Below are 16847 nucleotides of genomic sequence, written 5' to 3' on the forward strand. Positions count from 1 at the left end.
CGCTCCCACGAAGTGATTTTATCCTTTTGGTTAATTTTTTTTTGATGTGTCGTTTTGATTTTATGAAGGAAAAAAGTTACCCTTTTGACTTCGAACTCAAAATATGTACGAAAAAAGTTTGAGATCCTCTTAATTAGATCGTTCCTTAATGTATCGTATATTTGAAATAAATTGCAATTTACTCTAAACAGAAGTGTCATAAGGAGATTTTATCGAAGAATTTCTTATTGACTCATAAAAAGATATACATACGACATGTTTACTTTAAAATTAAATAATTAAAGCTAGAAATTTAACGATCTAGATCTAAAAAAAGTACTACGTACTTATTATCATTATACACACTTTATACTACAAGTCATTGAATTTATATTGAAAACAATATAATTCAGTTAAACTCATGGTTTGATCAAGTTTTGTAGAGATCAAAATGATTTATTTTTAAAAGGTCATAAGATGTTTGTCGAACTTTTGGGAGAAGTGCTTATGAGCTGTTTTTCTTTAGCTAAAAAAATATAGTTTTCTTCTCAAAAATATTCTTTTTTTTTTTTGAGAAAATACACTTAGAAACACCTTTCAAAGCTTGATCAAAACTCAAAAGTAATTTATAGATTAATTGACCAAACACAAATTACTTCTCAATCAGAAAGTATTTTTTTTTAAAAAAATACTCCCATTGTCTTATTTACATGTATATAAAATACTTTCTTTGTTCTATTTACATGTATATATTGTCCTATTCTCATATACTTTTTTTCGTTTTACAAAGAATTATTTGGTTTGACTTGACACAGAGTTGAAGAATACAAAAAAACTTTACAAAAAAAACTTTTGAATCTTGTTGTTCTAAATTAAAATTAAATCAAATGTACAAAATTGCTCTTTGATCTCGTGGCCTTAAACATGCCACGTGAAAAACTGAAATTAAAATATTACCAAAAAAAGAAAAGATCATTATTTTTTAAACAGATTGAAAAAAATGAAATCACTTTTTTTAAAACAAAGAAATTATATCATTTTACCCGATTAATTATTTTCAAATTTTGAAAAGCATTAACTCTAAATAAATTGAATGTATGATGTGGAACGGAGAGAGTACTTCTTAAAATATTAGATTTTATAAGATTAACCAAACAGATTATTAAATGAATGATAAGAGGCTCTTCATATAATTGTCGAGTTCCCATCTATCTTTAGCATGGCAAAATTGAAAAAAAGGAATCTCAAAACTAGGTGCTCAATCATTCTTGGAGATAGCATTATAATTTATATGTTAGTACAGTACCATACATACATTTATTTATTTTGAATTAGTAATTTGTTAATAAGCTGCGTCATATACTGACAAAGTGTTACGATGTACAACTCAGACCGATCGACGAGGAGGACACACACATATTTCATAATTTTTTTAATTACTCGAAATTTAATTATTAGTAGATCTACATGTGTTTTGAGTTCTACGATACATTATTTACATTTAATGTACTAATGGTGAAAACATAAATATTTATGTACTTGGGATTTAGGTCACTAATTAAACATCTATAGTTAGCTAGTGACGTACATGCACTATAACAAAAAAAAATTTAGCGGCATTAAATATTGATATTAATAAAGAATGCTAAAGCCTTTATCGGTATTAGTTGAGTGTTATTGAAACCAATGTTATATAAAAGTGTGATAATTACTGCTGAAAATATATATTTAGTGATTCTTAATTGCCGCTAATGATATTTTTGTTGTAGTGATATGAAATGCACAAGTAACTAATTTGAGACTATATAATAGAGTTAAATCAATGATTATTGTTGAGTCTATTTATTCGAGTCATTTTTAGGAAATAGAATATGTCTAACTCTATTATCGGATTTTAATATCTTCACTTAGATAACAGAAATGAGTCAAAAATGTTTTTAAACTATGTCAAATAAACAAAAAAAATTTCTGTTTATGAGTTTGATACAAAAATATTCTTGTTGTCAATACTTTAATTTAAAATTATTCTTATTGTTATTTAATGTGTCAAAAATGCTTATTTTCCATATAAATATATTATTTATTTATTTTTATACATTTTTATTCTAATAAGGTGGGTGTCAAGGCTCGAACTCGAAACTTTTATTACTGACTGCTACAGCTAAGCACACGGAAACGTGTTCCTAGAATCTTGAAGCCAAAAGAAAGGTGCAAAATACATCCCAACAACAATTTTTAAAATAATAAAATCGTACGTATCTGTATTTCTTTGTTGTCAACTCTCAGTCAATTTCTCATATTTTTTTTGTTCTTATAAATAGAAATGAAACTTTTACATTAAGTCCAAACCAATTTTAATTAATTCTTCTCTAGAAGTAGAAACAACAAAGTTATAATACCTAAGCTAAAATGACTATTGTTGTTGAAAATCAAGCTGAAGTTGCTGAGTGTGGATGTTTCCTTAATGCATGGCTTTGGTTCAAACAATTAGTTAAAACTTTTATGGTTAAGGTTGTCGATAATGCAATTAGTGCAAAGAACTTAGGAAAAGAAGATCCTAGAATAATTGTTCATTCTCTCAAAGTAGGGTTTGCTATAACTCTAGTCTCACTCTTCTACTATTTTGAGCCTAAATTTGAGTATCAAGGTTTTGGTGTTTCTGCAATGTGGGCTGTTCTTACGGTCGTCGTCGTCTTCGAATTTACTGTTGGTAAGTTATTACGCTCTATTTTTTTTTAGATAACATGTCATGTTATATGGCTAGTTATCTTTTAGCTGATCAGAAAACTGTCGACATAAATGTTAACAAGACAGTGCATGTTGGCTTATACACCACTAAACATTTTTACTTGAATTTTTTGCCCTATTTCATTTTAGATTATGAATTTATTACTATGTTTTAGTTGATTAAAATTTATATTTGTTGTTTTGCAGGAGCAACACTTGGAAGAGCTATAAATAGAGCAATTGCAACATGCTTAGGTGCTTCAGTAGCTGGTGGAATTCATCGATTAGCTTGTTTCTCTGGGTCAAAGACAATAGAGCCTATTTTACTTGGGTTTTTTCTCTTCTTAATAGGTAATTCATTAAAAAAAATTAAATAACATCCATATATTTTGACTAACTAAATTTAGATACCCCGATCTGTTACATGACATAACAAACTCTATAAGATCAGAAGTGTATTTAAGTTCAGTTAGTCAAGTAAATGTTTTCAGTAGTTTTCTCTAAAGATTATATGTGTTGTAACGAATGCTATTTTTTGTACATGCAGTTGCAATAGTGACATATTTGAGATTTCTACCAAAGTTGAAGGCAAGATATGACTATGGTGTCCTTATTTTTATTTTGACATTTTCATTGGTGTCCGTTTCTGGTTATCACGATAAACAAGTGTTGGAAATGGCAGAAACAAGGATAACCACTATTCTTATAGGATGTGACATTGCTTTCCTTGTTTGCGTTTTGATATGTCCTGTTTGGGCTGGTCAACAACTTCACGATAAAATTTCATCAAACTTTGAAAAAATTGGCTCTTTTCTTGAAGGTATGTATATATAGTTTTTATTTTTATACTTTTACATAAACCAAAATTAGAAATGAGTTATATATAATCTTGGATTTTGTTAACATGACAGTGTTTGGGACTGATTACTTGAACACATCAAGTGAAGAAGCTAGTGAACAAAAAACGTCTGATTTGGAGGGATATAAAAGTGTGCTTAATACAAAAAGCGCTGAAGAAGTACTGGTGAGTAGTCACGTAAATTGAGACAGTTTTTTTTAAAAAAAATAATATTATTAGAACGGAACGAGTACTTGTAATTTTCTCATTAATTTTTTTTTCATGTTTTTGTAGGCTAATTTTGCAAGATGGGAGCCTAGACATGGGAAGTTTAGGTATCGTCATCCTTGGGGTCGATATTTGGAAATTGGTGGCATTGCTAGAGAATGTGCTTTTCGAATTCACGCCCTAAATGACTATCTTAACTATGAAACTCAGGTAATTATAATTTCTACTGGGTCAATCTGACTAATTTTCGAAGTTAAATTACATTAGTTTAATATTTTAAAATTAAAATTCAGATATTTGAAAACTAGACTATTTATGATATGAGTAAGTTGCTATTTACTCATATCAATATGATGAAAAGAATATTTATCAAATAAACAAAAGGTGGGCTTATTTTGAACTTTTGACCTTCCAAATATTCAAAGGTCAATAAGTTTTAACTTTTGACCTTAAAAAGTGACCGAGACAAGTAATTGTAAAAAGTTTAATATCAATCATTTTCGTGAAGTTATATTATATGGTCCTACTTAAACATATGGAATGACTAGCTAATTAATTAACTAATCTACTACAATTATTGCAGGTTGAACCTGAAATTAGAACTAAAATTCAAGAACCATGCAAGAAGGTGAGCACAGAATGTGGTCATGTTTTAAAAGAACTAGCATTGGCTATGAAGACAATGACATATCCACACACCATCACAATCCACATTGACAATGCAAAAATTGCTGCTGAAAATCTCAAGACCTTGCTCCACACAAATAGTTCATGGGAAGGAATAAATTTTTCTGATGTCATTCCTATGGCAACAGTAGCTTCATTACTCATAGAAATAGTTTCTTCTAGCGTAAAGATGGTGGAATCATTTGATAAACTTGCTACCTCAGCAAGATTCAAGAAGACTAATCAACTCGCCCCGGTGAGAGTAAGAACTAACAGTTGGAAAACTAGAGTAACGCCAGATCAGCCGAGTACAGAAACTGTACATCATGATGTTGCAGGAGAGTGAGGACTAGCGACGAAGTCAGAATTTCTAAGAGATCCGCATAATAAGTATGGTGTTGTGTAACAAGAAGTTTTGTTACACAATATGTAACTTCCCCTGTGAAGAAATTTTGTTAGATGAAACTTTTAGGCAATTATTTGTTTAGAACCTTTATGGTGTATATAATGTCAATAAAAGGCAACTTTTTTATCTCAAAAAAGTTACTCAACCTTGTTTTAAATAAAAGGCAACTTTTTTATCTCAAAAAGTTCTTTAACCTTGTTTTGTAACACAATAGTCAATCAACTAATGGTAGTTCAAAAATTTACTCCATATTTTATAACACAAGTCACTCAACTATTGTTATTCAACCCATTGAGACAATAGTCTTTTTTTTTTTCGCAACGCTGTAAGCTAAGCAAAATCACATAAAAATGACAGAAATAATACAGGGCAAAGGACAGGTTTACAAATTACAAGAGTCATTTGGGTAGCAGAAACAGAACTGGAAGTCCAAAAACACAAATTGCAATAAAGGAAGACATCAAGTAATAAAATCTCCTAGCACCCCTTATATCATCTCAAACTTTCCTATACATTAAACTAACAGATAACCTTTTTTATGACCAACCCCATAAAACAAAACACATTTAAGGAAAGAATCAAAACAACAACTAACTTGTGCAATCATAGCATCCTACAGGAGGTATTCTATAGCATCTGATTGCTACATATTTTACAAGTTTACAACCAGGGATGGATTGGAATATTCTATCCGCCTTGAATGAGGGCCTAAAGTAGAGCTTATGGTCTTCAGGGGATTCTGAGTTTCTGAACACCTTGGCTCATGGGACACAAAAATTACCGAGTAGCGTTAGAACCACCAGAAGTCATTTTGGTGTAAATGTTAGTCATGGCAAGCATGTAATTGTCGCTTGCTCTTAACATTACCAGGTGAAGCAGTAGTTGCATGTCGATCACAGCAAACTACAAGATCTACCAGTTGCAGGTTTTGCCGCTGCTTGGTGGTATGAATGCACCATTGCTGTGTTGTTATCAGCAGCATTGACAGGTTCTGTTCCACCTTTTGCTGTTTGCTCCAAGAGGTGAACAAGTGAGATGAATATCTCCATCCTTGTGACATCTCTGTTTGCCTGTTTTTAGCAAATTCTAAGCCATACTAAATGATAAACAACCAAGCAAAATTGTGGGAGTACAAGAAGCAGGTTATACCCAAATCTTAATTGGTTACCTCTACAGCAAATTGTGCCCATATTTTGTCGTTCCTTGTTTCCATCACACCCTTCAGGATTGTCAAGCCCAAACCTCTTATAATGTCAGCTATTTCCAAAAATAAGCCCCGTTCCTCGCAAAGCATCTGCACAGAACAGGAAGTTTAGATGAACAATCAGTCATATTTTTCCAGAAATGGATGTCCTGTCAGATATGCTAGAGGGTGAACACATGGATCATTATTTTGAGATGCATGGAAACCAACCTCCACAAGCATTTGACGAGGTTGATTCAGATCCTCAACTATAATAGGGCAGACCATAGACTGTGAGCCTACTTCATATGCCCATGTTGCTCCACCTTCAAGATTATCCTTTAAAAGCAATCCTCCTTCCTTACTGATAATCTGCGGGTTCAAAACGGTCAGAAGTGATGACCGATTCTCACATAAAATTCAGGTCTCCTATATGATTTATTAACTATGAAACTTAAAGCATAAACTAGCTATCCATGCAGCTAAAAACCTGAGAAATTATGTAGAGTGTTATTATGTTAAAATATTCTTTTCTGACTTTTCTTGAACTTGGGAACTTTCTTTTTTCATGATCTCCAGCCATAATTGTAAGTACTGAATCCCAACACAGTATATCAATACGGGAACTCAAATTTTTCAGTATCATATATTACTAAAAGCATGAACAAAAAAATTGAAAGTTGAATTACGGTTTTACCCTTTCTATAAATTTAATTGTTATAAAATATTTAAATATTTGATTGTATAAATTTAATTAAATGTTAATGACTTCTAGACTTCCTAAGATTAATTCCTAATTAAATATCTAATCTATTAATATTTATCATCTATATGTATATAATAATTATAATTTTTTTTTTAAATCTTTACCTAAATTTCTTTTTCTTTTCCTCTTGTTATAACTTTTTCCTTAACCCCTCTCATAAATAATATAATTGATGTGGATAAAGTATTATCTTTTATGATAAATAACGAAATTTAATAATTTAAAGGGTGCAAAATCTACAAAATGGAGACGCACATTGATAATGTCGTCTTGATTATTATTAAAGAATGACTCTAGCTTCACAAATTTAAATTCATCAATACTTAATTACATGATAAGAACTTTAGTTGTCTTTTTTACATGGTTTGCTAACTTTAATTTTTTTTCATATTCTTCATTTATTTATTATTATTTTCTAATTACTTATTTAACTTTTATACTCTTAATATTCATAACTTTCATCTTTTCATATTCATAACCTCCAAATATTTAAACTAAAACTTTAAGATATCTTTTGATATTCCTTCTATTCTATTTATATAAATTCAACTTCTTTATCTCATGAAACACATATCAAATGTATTATTTTTATTCTATAGTAAAAACAGATGATGAAGACTCTTGAATTTTGATAGGATATGAAAGGAGTCGATAAAAACTCAGAGAGTTATGTACTAATTTTTACTTATTTTTTCATCCATATATACATCAATCTTATAAGAATAATGTCTATATTGTATTTTTTCTTAAATATTCTGTTTCTTTTTGTCTTTCTTTCATTCTGTTAGACTTCTTAATTTAGTTTTCTGTGAATGTTTTATTGCCGTAAGTGTTTGAATTTTGTAATTGTTATATTTTATTATTCATTACAATTTATATATATATTTCCATGAGATTTTAGTCATTCTAATGTATCTATAAAAATTCACATGAAATACACGTGCGAAGCACGTCCTCAGAAACTAGTCATGAAAATAAGGCTAAATAGTTATGAGCCAACCTTTGACTCTCCAGTCTGTTTTAGTTTGTCTGCATGTTTTGTGACACTTTGCAAGAAAAGCATGTGTTTGATCGTGCGTTCGAACAGTGCATCAATGCTACACTGAAATCAGATGATCCATCAAGGAAAAGCATTAGCAAGAGCAAAATTTTCATTTAAAAAATAGGAAAATAATAAAATAAAAAATATCAAAAAGTAAACAGGAATCCAAGTGTCAAAGGATGTGTATCACCTTTGCCCCATTAGGCACAATTTCTCGAAGTTCCTTCACACGATCTTGGATCATTTGCCGATCTTTTGGCCTTGGCCTAGGATTCTCTCCTGGTTTAAGCCTTTTGCGACTTGTTTTGCTCATTTCGTCTGGCTTTTTAGAATAGCCTGTTGAAACACTGCTTGATGGCTTCGTGTCATAACCACTTTCCACCCATGAACTGATCGTTGATCCATAAATTGAACTACTTTGAGAGTACATTCCTGTGTCTTCTTTGGAGCATTCAGATTTGTATGAAGAACTTATTGCTCCTGATTTTAAAAGTGTCTTGGGAGACACAAACTGCTCTCCCTGAATTTGACTGGAGACCCCAACTCGATCATAGGAGCATGAAGCATTAGGGGCAGAAGAGCTACTCAAATTTGTTATAGTCGTACGGCTAGAAACATTGTCATCCAGGCTCTGCTTAGCAGAATGACTTGATACCATAGTATCTAAAATACGGTCAAAGCCAGTCATGGAGAACATACAACTATCTGAGTTTCCCTGGTTGATGGTAGAAGAAGCATCCTGACTTATTGTAGAAGTCGAGCTATTTTTAATCCAATCCTTTGTGTTGGAGTTTGGTTCTTTGCACTGGCCATTGTTCCAGCTGCCATTTAGATGATTTTTCTTAAAATCAGCACCCAAAACATCAAACAAGTCATCCCCAGACTGACATTGGACATGCACATCTCCATATGCACTGTCAAATAATGGAAACCGCGCCCCGTGTTCAATTTTTTCACTATAAAAATCCTGAATGCACTCACTTGAACTTGGATTCTCATTCTGTGTTAATATAGGGCCAAGTGCTTGAAACAAATCATTTTCTACCATTCTCTTGCTCCCATCCAACAAATATTCTGCACCTTGTCCATCCAAAGAATGATTATTGATCACATGGTTCACATCATATTTAGAAGATGCCATCAAATCAGACGAACCTATTTGAAGCCCATCTCCAATATGCTCTGTGCAAGATATGATTTTCTGTGGTGGTCTGCTGGCATCTGCAATAAAATTGGGATGTGGAATTGACTTGTACATCACTGCATGATGGGATCTTCCATGAGATGATCCTAAGAAATTTGGTAGAGTTAAATTGCTTTTTGCAAGACTATTTTCACCAGAGATCTGTTGTTCAGTTAACATTATGCTGTCACTATCTAGAGGTAATGAGCCAACAGAAGATTCCTGGCAGAACGGTGGCTTTGGAATGTACTGTGAATCTTGTTGCTTCTTCCACATGTCGGTGTTTGGAGGAATTACCTCAGTTTTGATGACACTATTTGTCAGCTGGTTGTTCATATACATGCATGGTTTCACTTGTGGCGAAATTTTCTTGTGCAAGTGGTTATCATGGCAGTCAGCAAAAGTTTGAGTGAAATTGGAGTCTTGAAACGTTGCATCAACCAAAGAAAAAGAAGTTTGACCAACAAAACCCTCAGTCTGAATTGAGTTACCCTTGTCAATTATTGAAGCAGAGTTCATTACTTTGGCTCTCCCACAATATTCCGTTGAGACTGAACTCCCAAGGTAAACTGATCTGGAAGTTTCTAGTGCTGGTTCTTTTGTTGCATTCTCATCAGATAATAAAACACCAGGGACACATCCTAGTTGACTCATTAGTGTTTTCACATCCTCCACAAATCCCATATTCTCCATTATCTGAGGCAACAAAATGACCATTTCACTTTTAATCAAATATTTGAACCAGTTGAGCACAGTTAAAAGTATTAGCAAACAAAATGATCACCCCTGGGCACATAGACTAGCACTAACTAAAAGATTGAGCACATTTTACAAATTACTTTCTTTATGACTGCATTATTTTAACAATAACCGGCAACAAAACACTTAACATATCTAGCCCCCTCCCCAAACCTTAAAGCACACAAGACCTTTTCGTTACAATTTTGAACTGGGAACTGATCACGTCCACTTTCAATTGACTAATGATTTATTTATTAAGAACAGATAGCCCTATCAGCTCGAAGGCTGACCAAAAATATAACAGTGGATTAAGATTCTAAAAGGGCAAGAAAGCGAAAGACTTACGTGCAAATATGAACCAAATTGAACAACGCCATGAGGAAGAACAGGAATAACTGAAATTGTCTGCATAACAATGATGTATAAAGAATTTAATTAAGTTGCAAAAAATAGAGACAGTTTAGCATATCAATGACGTTAAGATTATTTTACCTGTATGCCAGCTGAAAATTGTTGGCGAAGTTCTCTCAAAACCTAATAAAACCACAGCATATGGAAGTAAGACGAAACATCAGTTGATCAATCCAGTAGTATACTACAGCATTACATCTTAGTTTCACCAAATTGAAGTGAGCTAACATCAATATCTAAGCTTGTATTAAATTTAAGAGATTTCTGAGCTTCTAAATTCAGTTGAATAGTAAAACAAACTTCTTTAACCACACGGGGAAATTTAAAAGGGAAATTGTTTATATTCTGAATGCAATAGAGAAAGTAGAATCATACTATAACTTAGCTGATACAGACTATACTTTAGGGTAGAATGGCATCCTAAAGGAAACAACTGACCATTGGCACGAAAGAATTATACAAATACGTACCTCTGGTGGATGAACATTTCTACTTAAACCCTCCGAAAGAACCCACTGATGTTTCCCAGTAACTGCAGCCCGGCCAATTAGTCTGAGACACAATATTAACGATATAACATAAAGAAACTCTATTCGCTCTCATTTCAGGATAGAAAACATTGATAAGCTACATTTAGAAAAGGCCATACCCTTCTCCTACTAGATTGAACTGATTGTCCATCATCATTTTGTTTATAAGCAAATGCAAGTTCTCCCCTGCTTGATTCTGAAGCTGAGAATTTTGAACTCCACCAAAAGCCCAACCAGTGCTCCAATCTTGGAAAGCTAGTTCTGGATTCTCAACTCCAGAAGTTCCATGAATATTAGACAATGTTGATGTTTCATAATAAGATTCTTCCCAAATTAAAATCCTGGAAACCCACCAGAGAAATATCAATTCATTTGCAGTGGTTGAAAAACTTTAATCAAGGATAGAGAAGTATCAATAAAGTCATTCACAGAAAGCGACAGCTCTCTGAATTCCTATATCACAAGATTACAGGAAAAGTGTAATAAACTAAAGAACTAGAGACAAGAAGTTTGATACTAGGAACATATAGATTCAAACAAAATTGACAAAAGCAGTAATGAGTATGTTTGTGCAAAGCAGATCACAGCAGTTGAAAGGGTTCTATAAGATTATAACAAATCTGTTTTTTTTCAACTTCCTCAAAGATTCTTCAAGACAAAACAGAATGGACCAGCGACAACATTCCAAAAACTGAAAATGAAGTCATCAGATTACAAAATACAAACATTACAACAATATCTATTATGAGTCAAATCGTATCGTAATCGACAACGGAATAAACAACTTTATCTCTATTACCACAGTATTATGATACATAAGCTTTGTCTTTTGGTCAAACAAGGGAGACTGTGAAGAAAGGAACTAAACGCAATAGAATCAGTGAGACTCAATTTACAGTTTTGCAGCAGCACAGAACAACAAAAGGACCGGTAGACTTTTAACTTTTCCAATTCATACATTTTATTTGCCCTCTATTTTCTCACCATAGAAAAATAATTATCAGCAGAGTAGGTAAATATTTTTACTCACATTTTTCTCCATTGTGTTTAAAACAAGAACTCACTTAACTTTGAACTCAAAACCAGAACACAAAAATCACATCTTTTTACTTCCATTTAATCTTTCTTGAAAAATAAAGCAACATCCACATGGAAGAAATGATAGAAACATTGATTAGAAAACTCACTTGGTGTTTTGGCAACCTATCTTCCAGAAAACAGCATAAGACCACTGGTTTACTCCACAAAGAGTTTTCAAAACCTCTTTCAGCAAGTACCCCATAGCAAGTTTTGGTGTTATATGTATGTATCCCCAGAAGACACCAAAACAATATTACATATATGAATGTCTCAAAAGAGGCGAAAAGGACAGTTCTTTTTTAACTATTTCTGCAGTAAATGGTCTAACTTCCGCGGCAAGACCCACGCCCTGCCTGTTTAGTTCTCAACCCACCACTTCTCTTCCTTTGTGGATCCAAATTCACTACTATTAGAACTCTGCAACCCATTATATGGTAGAAAAGAGAGGAAAGAAAGTGAAAAGAGAGGAAAAAGAAAAAAGCTAAAACTTTTCTCTCTAGATAGTAAAACTGAGATGACCCTTTACAGGAAACTACACAATACCACAAGCTTTTAGCTCACAGTTAACAACAAACACAATTTTCTCCATTTTAAGAATACCCCAAACGAAAATTGAAAATTTGAGTGTATATATATATATATGTAAAGATCAGAACTTTACAGAATTCTTGAGTGGGATATAGAATCTTTGGTGTATACTAATATTATGTCACACTGTGTGTTGTTGGGTGAAAAAAAAAAAAGAAAAGGCTTTTTATGAAGGTTTTGAGTGGTTGAAGTTTAGTTTCAGTGTGTATTTCTCAGAGCTGACAATGGTTGTAATTGCTCATCACTTGTTAGATGAAGAAGAAAATGGTGATGATTAAAGAAACCAATGTGGAGATGACAGAAACAGGCTTGGGGTTAGTAGGGAACTACAGTTTTGCCACTGTGTGGGGGGTTTTGTTGTCAGCTTTCTGGTCTTTTTGAAATTCAGGGGCTTTTGTGTTTTATGCATCGGGACTATACATGGAATCTTCATTTGCAATTTCTTCAAATTAACATTCTCTTTTATCCCAAACAAAAACACTAATTTCCCATATATTCATTCTGTATTTTCGTATAAAGTGACAAAAATCTCACATCGATTAATGAGATAGATATAAGGTTTGAATAATTTTTCTTTTTTTAAGCTAATTTTTAGGGTTTGAATTAGGTATAAAATCTAATTTTATATGGTATCAGAGAACGATGTGGCCCCACTGGACGCGAAGTGAAGGTTAAAGAATGACAAAATCACATATTGATAGTTAATGAGATGGGCGAATTTCTAATAAGTCTTGGACAATCCTATCGAGATGGATACAAGGTTTGAATAATTTTTCTTTTTTTGAGCTAATTTTTAGGGTTTGAATTAGGTATAAAATCTAATTTTACATGGTAGACGTTGGCCCCACTGGATGCGAAGTAAATGTTAAAGAATGACAAAATCTCATATTGATAGTTAATGAGATGGACGAATTTCTAATAAGTCTTGAACAATCCTACTCCTCTGCTAGTTTTTGAAATCCCCTTTGTGTTAATTTTTAAAGTGTGAGTTAAAAAAAAAAAGAAAAAGTGTGAATTAAACTAATACCTAATTTTACATATTTTAATTAATATTTTAGCAGAAATGGAAAAAGATTTAACTATTTGCTAGAGGAAGGTGCATGTGGGTTGTATTCTCTAAGGATGTTTCAATTTAATCATAATTTATTTGTTTTAAATCATAATTTTTACTTAATTGTTTTTCTAAACTATGTAACATAATGAAAGAAACCATATATTTATTCTTTTTATCTTTTTTCCTCGTACCTCTAACCTTTGCTCTTTGAATACTCAAATTTATAACGATAGAAAGTAAGAATTATTTACTATCCGAACAATTCGCTCGCTCAATACTTTTGAGGTAGTTTATTTGTAAAGCAACCTCCTTTTGCTTTTGGTGGAATCATGTAAATTTGGGGACCTCAAAGTTTGTACTTTCTCACTTTTCATTTTATTTTTATTTTTTTTACTTTCTTCTTAATGGGAAGTCAGAAGCTTATTCAGAGATTGTAGTCATCAAGGGGAGTTGCCCATAGTGGGAGTCGCTTTCACTATTTTTCTATACCATAATCACCCCTACATTTCACTTATATTACATCAATGACACTCAACCTCAAATTCCATTTTTCAAAAAGAAAAATTATACTAGTAAGTGATTTATTTATTTTGTAGACATGAAACTGAGGAAAAAGATAATTATCAACGAACGACGATTAAATTTTATTTAACATGTTTAAGCTTTTAATAATTGCTAGAAAAATATTGATTTGGTAGATTTGCATGTCATCCATCAATTTAAATAATAATTGGTATTGACTTTGGATAAGCATGCCTAAACAATAATCTCATTATTCTAAAATTTTAGGTAAGAATTGTTGTATTTACAAAAATAATTGTCTATGTGGGAGACGTTATACTTTTATACGTCTGGCATTTTCTTTAGTTTACCATGAAATAGTACTTATTTGAATAATTACATAGCAAATCATGGTTACCTAACAACGAGGCAGAAAAATAATAATATGGCCTAACTAGCTACTCACTACTAATAATTATGTCCTAGCTACATGTCATAGTTTTTGTTTCCATTTTATAATAATTACGATTAAATTTGCGTTACATCTCAATTATATATTTCAAGAACAAAGTTATAACACTTCATTCTTTTGTTTGAGTATTTGTTATATTCTTAATTTTGAGTATTAAATTTTATCTCTTGATTTGAGACTTTTCACATGTTAATTTTATGTTTTGGAACTTATCGATATGATTAATTTAAGACTCGAAGAATTCAAAAATAAAAAATCACATACATGAATTATTGTATATATATATATGTAGGTATAATGATCACAATAATGTAAAAAGCTAAGATTTTTAACTCAATTTTGAGAGAACTAAACTATGATTCGGGTGAATCATAATTCGACTTGACATATTATTATACAGCATTGATATAGTAATTTTTTTTATATATTTCACAAATATCTATACTTTTTAAGTACAATAAATATTTATTTCTTTCAAAATTTTAATTTAAATTTTTACGATTTTCACAACTTTAAGTAATTAGCTATGTTACGACCTTAAAATTGTCATCAATTATTATTAGTATAGTCAGATAAGAGAATTTGACAAGTCATAACTTATGTGATTAAAGTGAAAAAGATATAGATACTGTACTATGATCTGATAACTATTTTTACACAATTACTAGCGTTACACTGCTTTTTAGTGGCCCATCAAAAAATGTTCACTTGTCAAAACAAAAAAAAAAACAATGGGAGACAACTTTTTATTTGCTATACCCACAAACCACAAAGGTTGCAGCTTATATATGCATTTGATATAGTGGAATATTTTTTTTACTTTATTAGTCTATTTTAATGTATCGTCATTGATAACCTGTCTAATTTTTTTAAGTTACTAGTCAAAACACTTCTCTAGATGGTTTACCTATGATTATAAATGTGAGTTGTGACATTTAACTGGATAATATCACTAACAGGTTATTCGTTACGAATGATATTAGAGTCACTTTTATCTCAGTCTAGATAAATTTCATGCGCGTACAAATATTTCATATCGTAAATATTTAAAATCAATATTCAGATTGATATTTTTATATGGGAGAGTCAAGTAAACATGCTTGGAGCCCCTAAATGTCCTATCCTAAGTGACTTGGGAGTGGCAAAAATTGAACCATGTTATATTGCACTTTATTCCATTGGTCTTTTGTGGTCCAATGTCCCTATTTTCCCCCTTTCTCAAGACTCCTTTATTTTGCCTTTTGGGCAACATTCTTGTATTTACATGTTCTATGTTTTGTAAACCTATAAATGTAAGAATATTAGGGTGTGGACATGGTCAAGAGTACTATAACTACTTAGGAAATTAAATTTGTCCTAATTTTCTTTTGTTTCATGCATGTGTATCCTTGCTTTTGTTTAGTTTTTGTCTTTCTCTTTTGGTCTTTTTGCTCCTTTTGATAAAATAAAAAAGAGAAGAAGACAATGGGAATAATTTGTTGAATATCCAACTCTTTTCTTTTTCTAATACTTAATTTCCCAAGATAATATTGATTAAGGTTGTTCTAAGTGTTATATTCTGTTTAAGTCTCCTTTTCTCGAGTTATTATATGTTTAGGTTTGCTGACATTCCAGTTATTGTCTTCACCTTTTTGTAGATTTATTTAATTGGAAAGTAAAAGATATTCTTTTATGTATTAATTAATCAATTAAAATAACACCCTTTTGGGGGTCTGTGAAAAGGTCTATGCATCTATATATTCTACTACTATGATTCTATCATACTATATATACTTTTAACAATTTATAACTAATTATTAAGAAACTCTCCTCCTTGCACATGGTTGGTGGAGTGAAGCAAATCTAAATTTTATAAAATTAAACCTTAATATAAATAGTACAAAGCTGAGTTTTGGATCAACGTAAAAATTATCTTTGTATGGATTATAGGTCACAAATTCTAAGTTATAGAAAAAAGTCATTTAATATTTGTACTAAGATAAACTTTTCACATTATAATTCCTTAAATATGATATTAATTGTCTCTCGCACTTATTTGCTTTTTTCAATAGTTATAGTTAGCTTAATTGTTGTGAATCTTCATCTTGAGATAATATAAAAAAAAGTTGAAATTAATGAAATTTTTATAATTCGAAAATATTAAAATTCACTCGATTGAGCAAATTGTGGCACATATTACTTTATGTGAATAAAGTGTAGAACAGAACAGTAAAGTTCAATGTCCTTAATTTTGTTACAATTTTATAACTAAGATTAATCTGTATAAGAAACTTATTGTAACATTGATAATATAATTAATACCTCCAAAATGAGAGGAATTAAAAAAAAAAAAAAAGCAAAATGGACTTGGAGAAACATAGAAAGGTATCAAAATGAATATATATCATGAAACATAAAAGGTCCACAAAAATAAAGTTCCTCTTTTTTGTTGCAATAATGGTTCTAAGAAATG

At 31.2% G+C, this 16847-nt stretch overlaps 2 protein-coding genes across 3 annotated transcripts; one reads left to right on the forward strand and one right to left on the reverse strand.

Moving 5' to 3' along the window:
* Positions 1 to 2323: 2323 nt before the first annotated feature.
* On the forward strand, positions 2324 to 4980 carry LOC101264941 (aluminum-activated malate transporter 2). Its single transcript, XM_004242067.4, has 6 exons — positions 2324 to 2689; positions 2914 to 3057; positions 3254 to 3526; positions 3618 to 3730; positions 3839 to 3982; positions 4356 to 4980. Exons 1-6 carry the CDS (start codon positions 2389 to 2391, stop codon positions 4782 to 4784), a joined length of 1404 nt encoding a protein of 467 aa, XP_004242115.1. The 5' UTR covers positions 2324 to 2388; the 3' UTR covers positions 4785 to 4980.
* Positions 4981 to 5207: 227 nt separating this feature from the next.
* On the reverse strand, positions 5208 to 12891 carry LOC101264638 (transcription factor LHW). Of its 2 annotated transcripts, none has more exons than XM_004242066.5 (10): positions 11888 to 12891; positions 10820 to 11041; positions 10641 to 10722; positions 10252 to 10293; positions 10105 to 10164; positions 8026 to 9714; positions 7794 to 7895; positions 6259 to 6399; positions 6013 to 6138; positions 5208 to 5914 (listed from the first exon to the last, which is right to left on the reverse strand). In XM_004242066.5, exons 1-10 carry the CDS (start codon positions 11980 to 11982, stop codon positions 5738 to 5740), a joined length of 2736 nt encoding a protein of 911 aa, XP_004242114.1. In that variant the 5' UTR covers positions 11983 to 12891; the 3' UTR covers positions 5208 to 5737. The 2 variants fall into 2 exon arrangements, with proteins under 2 accessions (XP_004242114.1, XP_010322443.1); XM_010324141.4 differs by having other exon boundaries at positions 5208 to 5930.
* Positions 12892 to 16847: the final 3956 nt, after the last annotated feature.

The sequence above is a fragment of the Solanum lycopersicum genome, chromosome 6 (genome assembly GCF_036512215.1).
Source record: "Solanum lycopersicum chromosome 6, SLM_r2.1".
Lineage (NCBI taxonomy): Eukaryota > Viridiplantae > Streptophyta > Magnoliopsida > Solanales > Solanaceae > Solanum > Solanum lycopersicum.

Excerpts from the sequence above, each read along its gene's own strand:
- LOC101264941 (XM_004242067.4), top strand. The coding sequence starts at position 2,389 with ATGACTATTGTTGTTGAAAATCAAGCTGAAGTTGCTGAGTGTGGATGT. Across the intron at positions 3,058-3,253 it reads GTTTTTTCTCTTCTTAATAG|TTGCAATAGTGACATATTTG; the intron begins GTAATTCATTAA and ends TTGTACATGCAG. Across the intron at positions 3,983-4,355 it reads ATCTTAACTATGAAACTCAG|GTTGAACCTGAAATTAGAAC; the intron begins GTAATTATAATT and ends CAATTATTGCAG.
- LOC101264638 (XM_004242066.5), bottom strand. The coding sequence starts at position 11,982 with ATGGGGTACTTGCTGAAAGAGGTTTTGAAAACTCTTTGTGGAGTAAAC. Across the intron at positions 10,165-10,251 it reads AATTTTCAGCTGGCATACAG|ACAATTTCAGTTATTCCTGT; the intron begins GTAAAATAATCT and ends ATTGTTATGCAG. Across the intron at positions 9,715-10,104 it reads AATTTGGTTCATATTTGCAC|ATAATGGAGAATATGGGATT; the intron begins GTAAGTCTTTCG and ends TTGTTGCCTCAG.